This window comes from Scyliorhinus canicula, chromosome 20, assembly GCF_902713615.1.
Source record: "Scyliorhinus canicula chromosome 20, sScyCan1.1, whole genome shotgun sequence".
NCBI classification, from domain to species: domain Eukaryota; kingdom Metazoa; phylum Chordata; class Chondrichthyes; order Carcharhiniformes; family Scyliorhinidae; genus Scyliorhinus; species Scyliorhinus canicula.
Window position 1 is genome coordinate 86,009,556 of NC_052165.1, and position 18,551 is coordinate 86,028,106.

General features: G+C 54.1%; 1 protein-coding gene across 1 annotated transcript in view; it reads right to left on the reverse strand.

The window, feature by feature from the left end:
• The window catches only part of LOC119954782 (cytidine and dCMP deaminase domain-containing protein 1-like), a 196,371-nt gene that overhangs the window by 167,083 nt on the left and 10,737 nt on the right, over positions 1-18,551 (reverse strand). Inside the window, exon 3 of the mRNA XM_038780322.1 lies at positions 1,314-1,348. Within this exon, the coding sequence (XP_038636250.1) occupies positions 1,314-1,348 (35 nt within the window). The remainder of the gene's footprint in view (positions 1-1,313; positions 1,349-18,551) is intronic.

An 18,551-nucleotide genomic window follows, 5' to 3' on the forward strand; every position in this document is an offset into this window, starting at 1 on the left:
GAGTGCCAGGGTCCCAGGTTCGATTCCCAGCCTGGGTCATTGTTTGTGCGAAGTCTGCATGTTCTTCCTGTGTCTGCGTGGGTTTCCTCCGGGTGCTCCGGTTTCCTCCGGGTGCTCCGGTTTCCTCCGGTTTCCTCCTACAAGTCCCTTTAGATATGGGGCGCAATTCTCCGCAAATCCGGCGTGCCGTGAAACTGGCAGTGTTTCATGCCAGCCTCGGAGCTCCGTCCCGGGACCCGATTCTTCCCCCCGGGCGGGGCTAGTATCGGGGCCGGGGGAATCACGGCAACGCGGAGTTAGCGAACGTCGCTAACTCCGCCCGCCAAGAGTCACGGCGGCTGATGCGCACGGTGACGTCAGCCGCGCATGCGCTGGTTGGACGGCTCCAACCCGCGCATGCGCGGATGACGTCATCACGCAGACGCGTCAAACCCGCGCATGCACGGGCCGTCATGCCCCTCAGCCGCCCCGCGGACTGATCCTGCGGGGCAGCGGAAGAACAAATAGAGCGCGGGTATCGGACCTGCTGCCCGCGATCGGTGCCCACCGATCGCAGGCCCATGCTACCCTACGGCCGTGCCAATCGATGCCATGGTTGTCCGGGACGGGCACTTTGCGGCCGTTTTCACGAACGCTGAAAGCAGGTGTGATCGCGGCCGTGAAAACGGCCGTGAAAACGGCCGTAAACTCTGCGGAATTTGGCGCATCGGCCTGCGGAGAATCGCTGTTCGCCATAAAAAACGGCGAGCAGCGATTTGCGTCGGGGGGCGGCCGGAGGCGGGGGGGGGGGGGGGGGGGGGGAGAAGAGCGGTATTCCGTGAAAATTGTCGGGAAAGCCCTCCCGCTATTCTCTGACCCATCGTGGGCAGCGGAGAATCGTGCCAATGCTTTTTAGGTGAATTGGACATTCTGAATTCTCCCTCTGTGTACCTGAACAGGCGCCACACTATGACGACTAGGGATTTTCCCCAATGCAGACTCATTGGGCCGAATGACCTCCTTTGGCACTGTAAATTCTATAGGGCCACTGCTGTATAGATAAACACTGAATATGTCACAGGCTCTACATGCCATCTATTGGAGAGGTCAATGGCTGAATGTCAGAATGCCAATGATTGAATATGGAAACAGTTTTGAGAATCCCCGTACACACGTGATAGTTGGAAAGAGAAATGATCCGAATGAACACATGGATGTGAGGGAATCAATGAGTCAATTTCACCATTTGCCCCTGATTCAAGTGTCTGAATTTATTGAGAAGCAATACACACAAATCCCAAAGTTCCCCAATGGCATTGAGCAGCTCAGCTTACCGTCTTCGTAGGTGGGTCCGTGTTGTCCTGGTTACCTGGTGGTCAAAGATACAGGTTGTTAGTATGTCAGCTCTGAATTAATCATTTGCAAGGTGTACATTCATCGTGTGTGTGCGTGCGCGTGTTTGTGTGTTTATATGTTTGCATAGGTAGGTGTGTGTGTGAATGTTTGTGTCTGTATGTGTGGGTAGGTACAAAGCGCAGTAACAAGCCCTTCAGCCTTCCAAGCCTGTGCTAACCATGATGTCTCACTAAACTAAAACCTTCTGCACTTCTGGGTTTTGTATCCCTCTATTCCCATCCCATTCACATATTTGTCAAGATGTCTCTTGTGTGTGGGTAGGGAGGTGTGTGTGTGGTAGATTTGTGTGTGTGTGCGTGTGGGTATAGGTGGGTGGGTGTGTTTGTCTCAAGGTAGATATGTGTGTGTGTGTAGTTGTGTGTGTGTATATGGGTACAGTAAGAAGTCTCACAACACCAGGTTGTTTCGAACAGGTATGTTTGGAATCACTAGCTTTCGGAGCACTGCTCCTTCCTCAGGTGAATGAAGAGGTAGGTTCCAGGAACATATAAACAAAGTCAAAGATGCAAGACGATACTTTGAATGCGAGTCTTTGCAGGTAATTAAGTCTACAGGTCCAGGCGGAGCCACTGAGGAGAGGGTTAATCACAGGTGAAAGAGGTGTGAATTGTCTCAAGCCAGGACAGTTGGTAGGAGTTTGCAAGTCCAGGCCAGATGGTGGGGGCTGAATGTAATGAGACATGAATCCAAGGTCCCGGTTGCGGCCTTACTCATGTGTGCAGAACTTGGACATAGGTTTCTGCCCTGAACGTCACCCAAGCACACGCAACGCCATCCACGCTCTCAAGACCAACTGTAACATCATTATCAAATTCTGTATCCCTCTATTCCCATCCTATTCACGTATTTGTCAAGATGTCTCTTGGGTCGGGAGGTGTGTGTGGGTAGGTGTGTGTGTGTGGTACGTTTGTGTGGGTGCGTGTGGATAGCTGGGTGGGTGTGTTTATCTCAAGGTAGGTGTGTGTGTGTGTGTATGGGCAAAGGAGGGACCAGCATCATACTGAACAGCACGGATTACTGCAAAGATACCGACAACTCAATAACTAGGAACATTACAGACAGTTACTCGCAGATCCAACCAAGGAACACACCCGCCAACTCAACAGGCTGATCAAGACCTTGGACCAGATCTTCAGAGCAAGCTATCTGCTCTCATCCCACTTACTGGAGATCTCTACTGTCTCCCGAAAATACACAAGGCCAACACACCAGGCCGTCCTATCTTATCAGGTAATGGGACCCTGCGTGAGAACCTCTCTGGCTTCATCGAGGACATCTTTACACCTATCGTACAAGGAACGCCCAGCTTCTGTCGCGATACAACACACTTAGAGATAGAGAAATACAGCACAGAACAGGCCCTTCGGCCCACGATGTTGTGCCGAACTTTTGTCCTAGGTTAATCATAGAATTTTGGACACTAAGGGCAATTTATCATGGCCAATCCACCCAACCTGCACATCAGGACTGTGGGAGGAAACCGGAGTACCAGGAGGAAACCCACGCACAAACGGGGAGGATGTGCAGACTCCACACAGACAGTGACCCAAGTCGAAATCGAACCTGGGACCCTGGAGCTGTGAAGCAATTGTGCTATCCACAATGCTACCGTGCTGCCCTTAAAAAGAAATTCATCTACACTCCATTATTCTACCTTAATCCATGCGCCTATCCAATAGTCGCTTGAAGGTCTCTAACGTTTCCTACTCAACTACTTCCACAGGCAGTGCATTCCATGCCCCCACTACTCTCTGGGTAAAGAACCTACCTCTTACATCCCCCCTATATGTTCCACCAATTACCTTAAATTTATGTCCCCTTGTAATGGTTTGTTCCACCCGGGGAAAAAGTCTCTGACTGTCTACTCTATCTATTCCCCTGATCATCTTATAAACCTCTATCAAGTCGCCCCTCATCCTTCTCCGTTCTAATGAGAAAAGGCCTAGCACCCTCAACCTTTCCTCGTAAGACCGACTCTCCATTCCAGGCAACATCCTGGTAAATCTCCTTTGCACCTTTTCCAAAGTTTCCACATCCTTCCTAAAATGAGGTGACCAGAACTGCACACAGTACTCCAAATGTGGCCTGACCAAGGTTTTGTACAGCTGCATCATCACCTCACGGCTCTTAAATTCAATCCCTCTGCTAATGAACGCGAGCACACCATAGGCCTTCTTCACAGATCTATCCACTTGAGTGGCAACTTTCAAAGATCTATGAACATAGACCCCAAGATCTCTCTGCTCCTCTACATTGCCAAGAACCCTACCATTAACCCTATATTCCGCATTCATATTTGTCCTTCCAAAATGGACAACCTCACACTTGTCAGGGTTAAACTCCATCTGCCACGTCTCAGCCAAGCTTTGCATCCTATCTATGTCTCTTTGAAGCCGACAACAGCCCCCCTCACTATCCACAACTCCACCAATCTTCGTATCATCTGCAAATGATAGGTGGGCAGCAAGGTAGCATTGTGGATAGCACAATCGCTTCACAGCTCCAGGGTCCCAGGTTCGATTCCGGCTTGGGTCACTGTCTGCACATCCTCCCCGTGTGTGCTTGGGTTTCCTCCGGGTGCTCCGGTTTCCTCCCACAGTCCAAAGATGTGCAGGTTAGGTGGATTGGCCATGATAAATTCCCCTTAGTGTCCAAAATTCCCCTTAGTGTCCAAAATTGCCCTTGGTGTTGGGTGGGGTTGCTGGGTTATGGGGATAGGGTGGAAGTGTTAACCTTGGGTGGGGTGCTCTTTCCGGGAGCCGGTGCAGACACGACGGGCCGAATGGCCTCCTTCTGCGCTGTAAATTCTATGTAAATTTACTGACCCACCCCTCAACTCCTTCATCCAAGTCGTTAATGAAAATCACAAACAGCAGAGGACCCAGAACTGATCCCAGCGGTACGCCACTGGTAACTGGGCTCCAGGCTGAATATTTGCCATCCACCACCACTCTCTGACTTCTATCGGTTAGCCAGTCCGTTATCCAACTGGCCACATTTCCCACTATTCCATGCCTCCTTACTTTCTGCATAAGCCTACCATGGGGAACCTTATCAAATGCCTTACTAAAATCCATGTACACTACATCCACTGCTTTATCTTCATCCACCTCCTCAAAGAAGTCAATAAGACTTGTAAGGCAAGACCTACCCCTCACAAATCCGTGCTGACTATCCCTAATCAAGCAGTGTCTTTCCAGATGCTCAGAAATACTATCCCTCAGTACCCTTTCCATTACTTTGCCTACCACCGAAGTAAGACTAACTGGCCTGTAATTCCCAGGGTTATCCCTATTCCCTTTTTTGAACAGGGGCACGACATTCGCCACTCTCCAATCCTCTGGTACCACCCCTGTTTACAGCGAGGACAAAAAGATCATTGCCAACGGCTCTGCAATTTCATTTCTTGCTTCCCATAGAATCCTTGGATATATCCCGTCAGGCCCGGGGGACTTGTCTATCCTCAAGTTTTTCAAAACGCCCAACATATCTTCCTTCTTAACAAGTATCTCCTCGAGCTTACCAGCTGTTTCACACTGTCCTCTCCAACAATATGGCCCCTCTCGTTTGTAAATACTGAAAAAATATACTTGTTCAAGACCCCTCCTATCTCTTCAGACTCAATACACAATCTCCCGCTACTGTCCTTGATCAGACCTACCCTTGCTCTAGTCATTCTCATATTTCTCATTTTTCATGCCCTCTCTTAGCTCTCCTAATCCCTTTCTTCAGTTCCCTCCTGTCTATCGTGTATCCCCCCCAGCGCCCTGTCTGAACCTTGTTTCCTCAGAAGGAGACATAAGTCTCCTTCTTCCTCTTAAAAAGACATTCAACCTTTCTTGTCAACCATGGTTCCATCACTCTACCATCTCTTCCCTGCCTGACAGGGACATACATATCAAAAACACGCAATACCTGTTCCTTGAACAAGTTCCACATTTCACTTGTGTCCTTCCCTGACAGCCTATGTTCCCAACTTATGTATTTCAATTCTTGTCTGACAGCATTGTATTTACCCTTCCCCCAATTGTAAACCTTGCCCTGTTGCACACACCTATCCCTCTCCATTACTAAAGTGAAAGTCACAGAATTATGGTCAGTACCTCCAAAATGCTCCCGCACTAACAAATCTATCACCTGCCCTGGTTCATTACCAAGTACCAAATCCAATATGGCCTCCCCTCTGGTCGGACAACCTACATACTGTGTTAGAAAAGCTTCCTGGACACACTGCACAAACACTACCCCATCCAAACTATTTGATCTAAAGAGTTTCCACTCAATGTTTGGGAAGTTGAAGTCTCCCATGACTACTATCCTGTGACTTCTGCACCTTTCCAAAATCTGTTTCCCAATCTGTTCCTCCACATCTCTGCTGCTATTGGGGGGCCTATAGAAAACTCCCAACAAGGTGACTGCTCCTTTCCTATTTCTGACTTCAACCCATATTACCTCAGTAGGCAGATCCCCCTCGAACTGCCTTTCTGCAGCTGTTATACTATCTCTAATTAGCAATGCCACCCCCCCCACCTCTTTTACCATCCTCCCTAATCTTGTTGAAACATCTATAACCAGGGACCTCCAACAACCATTTCTGCCCCTCTTCTATCCAAGTTTCCGTGATGGCCACCACATCGCAGTCCCAAGTACCGATCCATGCCTTAAGTTCACCCACCTTATTGTCCTTCTTGTACAGGTTCCACCTTCCCCAGAATCTGCTCCAATTATCCAAATACCTGAATCCCTCCCTCCTACACCATTCCTGCAGCCATGTGTTCAACTGCACTCTCTCCCTATTCCCAGCCTCGCTATCACGTGGCACCGGCAACAAACCAGAGATGACAACTCTTGTCCGTCCTGGCTTTTATCTTCCGGCCTAACTCCCTAAACTTGTTTATTACCTCCATACCCCTTTTCCTACCTACGTCGTTGGTACCAATGTGCACCACGACTTCTGGCTGCTCACCCTCTCCCTTCAGGATCCTGAAGACACGATCCGAGACATCCCTGGCCCTGGCACCCGGGAGGCAACATTCTTTCCGGGAGTCTCGCTCGCGACAACAGAATCTCCTATCTATTGCCCTAACCATTGAATCTCCTATTACTATTGCTTTTCTATGCTCCCCCTTCCCTTCTGAGCCCCAGAGCCAGACCCAGTGCCAGAGACCTGGCTGCTAGGGCCTTCCCCCGGTAGGTCATCCCCCCCAACAGCATCCAAAACAATATACTTGTTTTGAAGGGGAACAGCCACGAGGGATCCCTGCACTGTCTGCCTGTTAGTTTTCTTTTCCCTGACTGTAACCCAGCTACTCTTGTCCAGTACCTTGGGTGTGGCTACCTCCCTGTAATTCTTCTCGATAACCCCCTCTGCCTACCGGATGATCCGAAGTTCATCCAGCTCCAGCTCCAGTTCCCTAACTGAGGAGCTGGAGTTTTTTTTTTTAAATAATTTTTATTGAAAGAGTTTTTCCATACAGACATTTACCCCTACTAATTTTTAAATTATTTACAACACAATCCCTCTAGGCAAATATCCCTCCCTCGCCCGCCCTCTCGCGCGCACCAGTCCTCCCCCCCCCCCCAAGCAACAACTTAACAAACAAGGCAGCCTACAGTTTCAGACATGAGCAGCGAGCAGACTTGCCCGCGTTACAGTCGTGCATGTCCCCTTACGACCCTTGCTGCCCCCCCACCTCCCCTCCCCCCCTCCCTCCCCTCCCCCCCCTCCCTCCCCTTCCCCCCCCCCCCCGGGTTGCTGCTGCCACGACCCCGAACGTCTATCTCTGATCTAAAAAGTCAAGGAAAGGTTGCCACCGCCTAGAGAATCCCTGTACCGACCCTCTCAGGGCAAATTTGATCCTTTCTAGCTGAATATAGCTAGCCATATCGTTAATCCAAGTTTCAACGCTTGGAGGCCTCGCGTCCTTCCATTGAATTAATATCCTTCGGCGAGCCACTAGGGACGCAAAGGCCAGTATTCCGGCCTCCCTAGCCTCCTGTACCCCCGGTTCTACCCCGACCCCAAAGATCGCAAGCCCCCATCCTGGTTTGACCCTGGACCCCACCACCTTCGACACCGTCCTTGCCACCCCCTTCCAGAACCCTTCCAGCACCGGACATGCCCAGAACATATGCACATGGTTCGCTGGGCTTCCCAGACATCTGACACACCTGTCCTCACCCCCAAAGAACCGGCTCATCCTTGTCCCCGTCATGTGAGCTCTATGCAGCACCTTAAATTGAATGAGGCTCAGCCTCGCACACGAGGAGGAAGAATTGACCTTCTCCAGTGCATCCGCCCACGTCCCGTCTTCTATCTGCTCTCCCAGCTCCCCTTCCCACTTGGCTTTCAGCTCCTCCCCTAATGCTTCTTCCGCCTCCTGCATTATCTTGTAGATGTCTGATATCTTCCCCCCTCCGACCCAGACCCCCGAGAGCACCCTATCACTCGCCCCCTTACTGGGGAGCAGGGGGAACCCCTCCACCTGCCGCCTAGCAAATGCCTTCACTTGTAAATATCTGAACATGTTTCCCGGGGGGAGCTCAAACTTCTCCTCCAGCCCTCCCAGGCTCGCAAACCTCCCCTCTATAAACAGGTCCTTCAGCTGCCGTATGCCCACCCTGTACCAGCTCTGAAATCCCCCGTCGATGTTCCCCGGGATGAATCTATGGTTCCCTCTTATTGGCGCCGCCAACAGACCTCCCATTTCCCCCCTGTGTCGCCTCCACTGCCCCCATATCTTGAGGGTGGCCGCCACCACCGGGCTCGTGGTGTACCTCGTGGGGGGGAGCGGCCATGGTGCCGTTACTAGGGCCCCCAGGCTTGTGTTGCCACAGGACGCCCTCTCCATTCGTTTCCAAGCTGCCCCCTCCCCTTCCATCATCCACTTGCGCACCATTGACACATTTGCCGCCCAGTAATACCCCGAGAGATTGGGTAGTGCCAGCCCTCCACTATCCCTACTCCGCTCCAAAAAGACCCTTCTCACCCTTGGGGTGCCATGCGCCCACACGTAGCTCATGATGCTACTCGTCACCTTTTTGAAGAAGGCCCTAGGGAGGAAGATGGGCAAGCACTGAAATAAAAACAAGAACCTTGGGAGGACCGTCATTTTGATTGACTGCACCCTCCCCGCCAGCGACAACGGTACCATGTCCCACCTCTTAAATTCCTCCTCCATCTGTTCCACCAGCCTGGAAAAGTTCAACTTGTGGAGGGTCCCCCAGTTCCTTGCCACCTGCACCCCTAAGTACCTAAAGCTCTTTCCTGCTCGCTTGAAGGGGAGTCTCCCAATACCCTCTCCCTGATCCCCCGGGTGTATCACAAAAACCTCGCTTTTGCCCAAATTTAGTTTGTACCCCGAAAAGTCCCCAAACTCTGCTAATAGTTCCATTATCTCCGGCATTCCCCCTTCTGGGTCTGCCACGTACAGCAGTAGATCATCCGCATACAGCGATACTCGATGTTCCTCCCCTCCCCTAGTCAGTCCTCTCCACCCCCCTGAACCCCTCAGTGCCATCGCCAACGGTTCAATCGCCAGTGCGAAAAGTAGGGGGGATAGGGGACATCCCTGCCTGGTCCCTCGGTGGAGCCCGAAATACTCCGACCTCCTCCCGTTTGTCACTACACTCGCCGTCGGGGCCGAGTAGAGCAACTTCACCCACTTAATAAACCCTTCCCCAAACCCAAACCGATCCAACGTCTCCCACAGGTATTCCCACTCCACCCTATCGAATGTCTTCTCCGCGTCCAGCGCTACCACTATCTCAGCCTCCCCCTCCACTGCCGGCATCATAATTACATTCAGCAATCTCCGCACGTTCGTGTTGAGCTGCCGCCCCTTCACGAACCCTGTCTGGTCCTCATGGATTACCCCTGGCACACAATCCTCTATTCTAGCTGCCAGGATCTTTGCCAGCAACTTGGCATCCACGTTCAGAAGCGAGATAGGCCTGTAGGACCCGCACTGCACGGGGTCTTTATCCCGCTTCAATATCAGGGAGATCAGAGCCTGCGACATTGTCGGGGGCAGAACCCCCCCCTCTCGCGCCTCATTAAAGGCTCGTACCAGTACCGGTCCCACCAAGTCCACATTTTTCTTGTAGAATTCCACCGGGAACCCATCTGGCCCCGGCGCCTTCCCCGCTTGCATCTGACCTATTCCCTTGACTAGCTCCTCTAGCCCTATTGGCGCCCCCAGCCCTTCTACCAGCCCCTCCTGGACCCTTGGGAACCTCAATTTATTTAGGAAGTCCTCCATTCCCCCTCTCCTCGTCGGCGGCTCAGACCGATACAACTCCTTGTAAAAATCCCTGAAGACCCCATTCACTTCTTGCCCCTTCTGCACTACCTTCCCGCCCCTCTCCTTCACTCCCCCAATCTCCCTAGCCGCATCTCGTTTGCGAAGCTGGTGTGCCAGCATCCTGCTCGCCTTTTCCCCATACTCATAGACCGCGCCCTGTGCCCTTCTCCACTGCGTCTCTGCCTTCCTGGTGGTCAGCAGGTCGAACTTGACCTGCAGGCTGCGCCGTTCTCCCAGCAGCCCCTCCTCTGGTGCCTCCGCATATCTCCTATCCACTTCCAATAGCTCCCCCACCAGCCTCTCCCTCTCCTGCCTCTCCTTTCTTTCTCTGTGCGCCCTTATGGAGATCAGCTCTCCCCTGATCACTGCCTTCAGGGCCTCCCAGACCATCCCCACCTGCACCTCACCCGTGTCATTCAAGTCCAGATAGCTCTCAATGCTCTTCCGGACCCTTTTACACACCTCGTCGTCCGCTAACAGCCCCACATCCAGCCGCCACAGCGGGCGCTGGTCCCGCGCCTCCCCCATTTCCACATCCACCCAATGTGGTGCATGATCAGAGATCGCAATGGCCGAGTACTCAGCTTCCCGTACCCTCGGGATCAGCCCCCTGCTCAACACGAAGAAATCGATTCTGGAGTACACTCTATGGACGTGGGAGAAAAAGGAATACTCCCTCGCCCTCGGCCTACCAAACCTCCATGGGTCTACTCCTCCCATCTGCTCCATGTACCCCCTCAGCACTTCTGCCGCTGCCGGCCTCCTATTGGTCCTTGAGCCCGATCTGTCTAGCCCGGGGTCCAGCACTGTGTTAAAGTCCCCCCCCATGATCAAGCCCCCTGCCTCCAGTCCCGGAATGAGGCCCAATAGGCGCCTCATAAAACCCGCGTCATCCCAGTTCGGGGCATATACGTTGACCATCACCACTTTCTCCCCCTGCAGCTTACCCTTCACCATCACATACCTACCCTCCTTATCCGCCACCACCTCCTCCGCCACGAACGACACCCTCTTTCCCACCAGAATCGCCACCCCCCGGTTCTTTGCGTCCAATCCAGAGTGGAACACCTGTCCCACCCACCCCCTTCTCAGGCGAACCTGGTCCACTACCTTCAAATGGGTCTCCTAAGGGGCAGCAGGGTAGCATGGTGGCATGGTGGTTAGCATAAATGCTTCACAGCTCCAGGGTCCCAGGTTCGATTCCCGGCTGGGTCACTGTCTGTGTGGAGTCTGCACGTCCTCCCCCTGTGTGCGTGGGTTTCCTCCGGGTGCTCCGGTTTCCTCCCACAGTCCAAAGATGTGCGGGTTAGGTGGATTGGCCATGCTAAATTGCCCGTAGTGTCCTAATAAAAAAAAGTAAGGTTAAGGGGGGGGGTTGTTGGGTTACGGGTATAGGGTGGATATGTGGGTTTGAGTAGGGTGATCATGGCTCGGCACAACATTGAGGGCCGAAGGGCCTGTTCTGTGCTGTACTGTTCTATGTTCTATGTTCTATTGCTACATCAGCCTTCAGTCCCTTCAGGTGTGAGAATACCCTTGATCTCTTGACCGGCCCATTCAGCCCCCTCACGTTCCAAGTGATCAGCCGGGTCGCGGGACGACCCGCCCCCTTCCCCTGCCGATTAGCCATGTCCTGTTCCCTGCTCGCCCCGGGTCGACCCTCCCCTTCTGACCCGCTCCCCATGGCGATGTCCCCCTCCCCCCACCTCTCCAGTCCTCCACTTCCCGTTTCTGGTCTTTTCAGCAGTAACCCTAACCCCCCCCCCCCCCCCCCCCCCCCCAGGCTAGGACCCCTCCTAGCCGCGATGTACCCTCCATCGTACTCCCGTAAGTCAGCTGGTTCACGCTGACCCGGCTGCTCCTGCCACACTCCGACTCCCCCCGGCTCGGGGGGGGGGGGGGGGGGGCCTCCCCCCCCTTGCCACTCCTCCCTGGCCCCGCTCCAGCGCGGGAAAGGTCGCCATTGCTAGCCACGCCCCGCACTCCTCCCCTCCCCCCTCCTCTGCCCCGCGCGCGGGAAAACAGAGGAAAGCCCGCGCTTTCCGCCCTGCCACACCCCACCCCGCCATCTTCAGTTCCACCCCCGTCCCCGTCCATGCCTGTAAAGAACCCCCCCTAGGAGCCCATATCCCCGATCTGCTCTCCCCCCCGTCCCGCCTCCCCAACTTAACATTATAAATAACAGATAGATAACAAATAACAATGTACTTAACAGTCGCCCTCTACCAAACAGCAGAAATAACCATAAATAACCATGAATAACCACAATAACAATAACTAAGGGAAGTTGGCAAAGGGGGGAAAAAACATCAGAAGAAAAACCACAGCAAGAGTTCAAAATCCAAACAAAGAATTCAGCTGAAAGTACCCGAGCGGCTACGGCCGCCAAGTATCCCCTGGGTCTAATTCGAGTCCAGTTTCTCTTCCTGTACAAAGGCCCACGCCTCCTCTGGGGACTCAAAATAGTGGTGTTGGTTCCTGTAGGTGACCCACAAGCGCGCTGGCTGCAGCATTCCGAACCTGATCCGTTTTACATGTAGCACCGCCTTCGTCCGGTTGTACCGGGCCCGCCGCTTTGCCACCTCCGCACTCCAGTCCTGGTAGACCCTCACCGTCGAATTCTCCCACTTGCTGCTCCTTTCCCTCTTGGCCCACTCCAGCACTCTCTCACGGTCGCTGAATCGCTGGAACCGCACCAGCACCGCCCTCGGGGGCTCATTTGCTCTTGATCTCCTAGCCATGACCCTGTAGGCCTCTTCCAGCTCCAGGGGCGAAGGGACGGCCCCTGCCCCCATCAGGGAGCTCAGCATTTCTGCTACATATCCCGGGAGGTCTGACCCCTCCAGGCCTTCTGCCAGGCCCAAGATCCTCAGGTTCTTCCGCCTCATTCGGGTATCCAGCTCCTCAAAACGGCTCTGCCATTTCAGGTGGAGTGCCTCGTGCACCTCTACCTTTCCCACGAGGACCGTGGCCTCCTCCTCCCTCGCAGTCATCTCCTGCTGCAGCTCCCGAATCGACGCCTCTTGGGTCGCCTGGGCTCCCATCAGCCTGGTGGTCGTCGCATTCATTGACTCCAAGAGCTCCATTTTCAGCTCCGTAAAGAAGCGCAGGAGAGCGGCCTGCTGCTCCTCCGCCCATTTCCTCCATTCCTCGGGTGGGCCACCGGCCGCCATTTTGGTCTTCTTCCCCCGCTTTTTTTTGGGAGCTGCTGTTGCTTTCTTTACCACCCCACTCCGGGTACCGACCATAAAGTCGGTCTAGTTCTCTTCAGGGAGCCTTCCCCCACCGGGATTTGTCCTTACAGCGCCGTTGGGGCCCTCCAATCGGCCCGAAAACACCTTTGTAGCAGGAGCAGCCAAACGTGCGACTTAGCTGGTCATAGCCGCAACCGGAAGTCCTGAGGAGCTGGAGTTGGATGCACTTCCCGCAGGTATAGTCAGCGTGGACACCAGTGGTATCCCTCACCACCCACATCCTGCAGGAGGAGCATGCAACTGTCCTAGCCTCCATCCCCTCTTACTTTACAGAAACCCAGCACCCGTGGAACAGTTGAAACAGGAACATTCCTCGTCACAATGGATGTCTCGGCACTCCACACCAGCATCCCCCATGACGACGGCATTGCTGCAACAGCCTCAGTCCTCAACACTGACATCTGCCAATCTCCAGATGCAATTCTGCAACTCATCTGCTTCATTCTGGATCACAACATCTTCACCTTCAACAACAAGTTATTCATCCAGACTCACGGAACAGCCATGGGGACAAATTTCGCACCTCAATATGCCAACATCTTCATGCACACATTTGAACAAGACCTCCTCACCGCACAGGACCTTCAACCGACGTTATACACCAGATACATCGATGACATATTTTTGCTTTGGACCCACAGCGAAGAATCACTGAAACGACTACATGATGACATCAATAAGTTCCATCCCACCATCAGACTGACCATGGACTACTCTCCAGAATTGGTTGCATTCTAGGACACACTCATCTCCATCAGGGGCGGTCACCTCAGACCTTTGCTTTACCACAAGCCCACGGATAACCTCACGATGCTCCACTTCTCCAGCTTCCACCCTAAACACATTAAAGAAGCCATCCCCTATGGACAAGCCCTCCATATACACAGGATCTGCTCAAACGAGGAGGAGCATAACAAACATCTACAGATGCTGAACGATGCCCTCGTACGAATGGGATATGGCACTCGACTCATTGACAGTTCCAACGCGCCACGGCAAAAACCGCACCGACCTCCTCAGAAGACAAACACGGGACACAACCGACACAGTACTCTTCGTCGTCCAGTACTTCCTGGGAGCGGAGAAAAAAACAACATCTTCGAGCCTTCAACACGTCATCGATGAAGATGAACATCTTGCCAAGGCCATCCCCACACTCCCACAACTGGCCTTCAAACAACTGCGCAACCTCAAAAAAACCATTGTTTGCAGCAAACTACCCAGCCTTCAGAACAGCGACCATGACACTACACAACCCTGCCATGGTAAACTCTGCAAGACATGCCAGATCATCGACATGGATACCACCATTACACATGAGAACACCACCCACCAGTTACGCGGTACATACTCGGGCGACTCGGCCAATGTTGTCTACCTCATATGCTGCAGGAAAGGATGTCCCGAAGCGTGGTACATTGGCAAGACCATGGAGACAGATGAACGGACATCGCATGACAAATGCCAGGCAGGAATGTTCCCTTCCAGTCGGGGAACACTTCAGCAGTCAAGGGCATTCAGCCTCTGATCTTCGGGTAAGCGTTCTACAAGGTGGCCTCCAGGACGCCCGACAACGCAGAATTGCCGAGCAAAAACTTATGGCCAAGTTCCGCACAAATGAGTGCAGCGTCAACCGGACCTGGGATTCATGTCGCATTACATTCATCCCCCACCATCTGGCCTGGGCTTGCAAACTCCTACCAACTGTCCTGGCTTGAGACAATTCACACCTCTTTCACCTGTGATTAACCCTCTCCTCAGTGGCTGCGTCTGGACCTGTAAAGACTTGCATTCAAAGTATCGTCTTGCATTTTTGACTTTGTCTATATATATGTTTCTGGAACATACCTCTCCATTCACCTGAGGAAGGAGCTGCGCTCCGAAATCTCGTGTTTGAAACAAACCTGTTGGACTTTAACCTGGTGTTGTAAGGCTTCTTACTGTGCCCACCCCAGTCCAACGCCGGAATCTCCACATCATGTGTATGGGTAGATAGGTTTGTGTGTGTACGTGTGTAGGTAGATGTGTGTGTGTGTAAGGGTAGGTAGGTGGGTGTGGATAGATGTGTAGGTAGTTGGTGTTTGTGGGTAGGTGTGTGTGTGTGTTTAGGTGAATGTGTGGGTAGGTGAATGTGAGGGAGGGTAGGTGTGTGTCGGGGGGAGGTGTGTGTGTGTGTCGGGAGGGTAGGCGTGGGCGTGCGGGGAGGGTAGGGGTGTGTGGGGAGGGTAGGTGTGTGTATGGGGAGGGTAGGTGTGTGTGTGGGGAGGGTAGGTGTGTGAATGTGGGGAGGGTGTGTGTGTGTGTGGGGAGGGTAGGTGTGTGTATGTGTGTGGGAGGGTAGGTGTGTGTGCGTGTGGGGAGGGTAGGTGTGTGTGTGTGGGGAGGGTAGGTGTGTGTGTGTGTGGGGAGGGTAGGTGTGTGTGTGTGTGCGGAGTGTAGGTGTGAGTGTGGGAGGGTAGGTGTGTGTGGGGAGGGTAGGTGGGTGTGTGGGGAGGGTAGGTGTGTGTGTGGGGAGGGTAGGGTGTGTGTGTGGAGAGGGTAGGTGTGGTGGGTGTCTGGTGGGAGGGAAGGTGTGTGTGGGGAGGGTAGGTGTGTGTGGGGAGGGTAGGTGTGTGTATGTGGGGAGCGTGTGTGTGTGTGTGGGGAGGGTAGCTGTGTGTGTGGGGAGGGTAGGTGTGTGTGTGTGTCGGGAGGGTAGGTGTGTGTGTGTCTGGGGAGGGTAGGTGTGTGTGTGTGTGTGGGGAGGGAAGGTGTGTGTGTGTGTGTGGAAGGGAGGTGTGTGTATGCGGGGAGCGTGTGTGTGTGTGTGTGTGGGGAAGGTAGCTGGTGTGTGTGGGGAGGGTAGGTGTGTGTGTTTGGGGAGGGTAGGAGTGTGTGTGTCGGGAGGATATGTGTGTGTGTGTGGGGAGGGTAGGTGTGTGTGTGTGGGGAGGGTAGCTGTGTGTGTGAGTGGAGGGTATGTGTGTGTGAGTATGGGGAGGGTAGGTGTGTGTGTGTGTGGGGAGGGTAGGTGTGTGTATGTGGGGAGGGTGTGTGTGTGTGTGTGGGGAAGGTAGCTGTGTGTGTGTGGGGAGGGTAGGGGTGTGTGTGTGGGGAGGGTAGGTGTGTTTGTGAGTGGGGTGGGTAGGTGTGTGTGTGTGGGGAGTGTAGGTGTGTGTATGGGGAGGGTGCTTGTGTGTGTGGGGAGGGTAGGTGTTTATGTGGGGAGGGTGTGTGTGTGTGGAGAGATTAGTTGTGTGTGTGTCGAGAGGGTTGGTGTGTGTGTGGGGGGGTAAGGTAGGTGTGTGTGTGGGGAGGGTAGGTGTGTGTGTGTGTGTGTGCGTGGAAGGTAGGTGTGTGTGTCTGTCTGTGTGGGGGGAGGGTAGTTGTGTTTGTGTGTGGGGAGGGTAGGTGTGTGTTTATGTGGGGAGGGTAGGTGCGTGTGTGTGGGGAGGGTAGGTGTGTGTGTGGGGAGTGTAGGTGTGTGTGTGTGTGTGTGGGGGTAGGGTAGGTGTGTGAGTGTGTGTGTGGAGGGTAGGTGTGTGTGTGGGGAGGGTAGGTGTGTGTGTGGGGAGGGTAGGTGTGTGTGTGTGGGGACGGTAGGTGTGTGTATGTGGGGAGCCTGTGTGTGTGTGTGTGTGTGTGTGTGTGAGGGTAGGTGTGTGTGTGTGTGGGAGGGTAGGTGTGTGTGTGTGTGGGAGGGTAGGAGTGTGTGTGTGTGTCGGAGGGTAGGTGTGTGTGTGTGTGGGGACGGTAGGTGTGTGTGTGTGGGAGGGTTGATGTGTGTGTGTGGGGAGGGTAGGTGTGTGTGTGGGGAGGGTAGGTGTGTGTGTGAGGGGAGGGTAGGTGTGAGTGTGGGGAGGGTAAGGGTGTGAGTGTGTGGGAGGGCAGTTGCGTGTGTGTGTGGGGAGGGGAGATGTGTGTGTGTCGGGATGGTCGGTGTGTGTATGTGTGGGGAGGGTAGGTGTGTGTATGTGGGGAGCGTGTGTGTGACTGTGGGGAGAGTAGCTGTGTGTGTGTGTGGGGAGGGTAGGTGTGTGTGAATGTGGGGAGGGTTGCTGTGTGTGTGTGGGGAGGGTAGGAGTGTGTGTGTGTGTGCGGAGGGTAGGTATGTGTGTGTGTGGGGAGGGTAGGTGTGTGTATGTGGGGAGCGTGTGTGTGAGTGTGGGGAGAGTAGCTGTGTGTGTGTGTGGGGAGGGTAGGTGTGTGTATGTGATGAGTGTGTGTGTGTGGGGAGGGTAGGTGTGTGTGTGTGTCGGGAGGGTAGGTGTGTGTGTGTCTGGGGAGGGAAGGTGTGTGTGTGTGTGTGGGGAGGGTAGGTGTGTGTGTGTGTGTGGGGAGGGTAGGTGTGTGTATGTGATGAGTGTGTGTGTGTGGGGAGGGTAGCTGTGTGTGTGTGGGGAGGGTAGGTGTGTGTGTGTCGGGAGGATAGGTGTGTGTGTGTGGGGAGGGTAGGTGTGTGTTGGGGGGGAGGTGTGTGTGTGTGTGTGTGTGTCGGGAGGGTAGGTGTGTGTGTGTCGGAAGGGTAGGTGTGTGTGTGGAGAGGGTAGGTGCGTGTGTGTGTGGGGAGGGTAGGTGTGTGTGAGAGTCGGGAGGGTAGGTGTGTGTGTGTGTCTGGGGAGGGTAGGTGTGTGTGGGGAGGGTAGGTGTGTGTGTGTGTGTGGGGAGGGTAGTTGTGTGTATGTGGGGAGCGTGTGTGTGTGTGTGTGGGGAGGGTAGATGTGTATGTGGGGAGGGTAGGTGTGTGTGTGTCGGGAGGGTAGGTGTGTGTGTGTCTGGGGAGGGTAGGTGTGTTTGTGTGTGTGGAAGGGAGTTGTGTGTGTGTGGGGAGGGTAGGTTTGTGTGTTTGGGGAGGGTAGGAGTGTGTGTGTCGGTAGGATAGGTGTGTGTGTGTGGGGAAGGTAGGTGTGTGTGTGTGGGGAGGGTAGGTTTGTGTGGCGAGTGTATGTGTGTGTGAGTATGGGGAGGGTAGGTGTGTGTGTGTGGGGAGGGTAGGTGTGTGTATGTGGGGAGGGTGTGTGTGTGTGTGTGTGGGAGGGTAGCTGTGTGTGTGGGGATGGTAGGGGTGTGTGTGTGGGGAGGGTAGTTGTGTGTGGGAGGGTAGGTGTGTGTGTGGGGAGGGTCGGTGTGTGTGTGTGTGTGGGGAGGGTAGGTGTGTGTGTGAGGGGAGGGGAGGTGTGAGTGTGGGGAGGGTAGGGGTGTGTGTGTGGGAGGGTAGGAGAGTGTGTGTTGGGGGGGAGGTGTGTGTATATGTGGGGAGGGTAGGTGTGTGTGTGTGGGAGGGTAGGTGTGTGTGTGTGGGAAGGGAAGGTGTGTGTGTGAGTGGGGAGGGTAGGTATGTGTGTTGGGGGAGGGTAGGTGTGTGTGTGTGTGTGTGGAGGGTAGGTGTGTGTGTGTGGGAGGGTAGGTGTGTGTATGTGCGGAGCGTGTGTGTGTGTGTGGAGGGTCGGCGTCTGTGTGTGTGGGGAGGGTAGGTGTGTGTGTGTGTGGGGAGGGTAGGTGTGTGTGTGGGGAGGGTCGGTGTGTGTGTGTGGGGACGGTAGGTGTGTGTATGTGGGGAGCCTATGTGTGTGTGTGTGTGTGTGTGAGGGTAGGTGTGTGTGTGTGTGTGGGAGGGTAG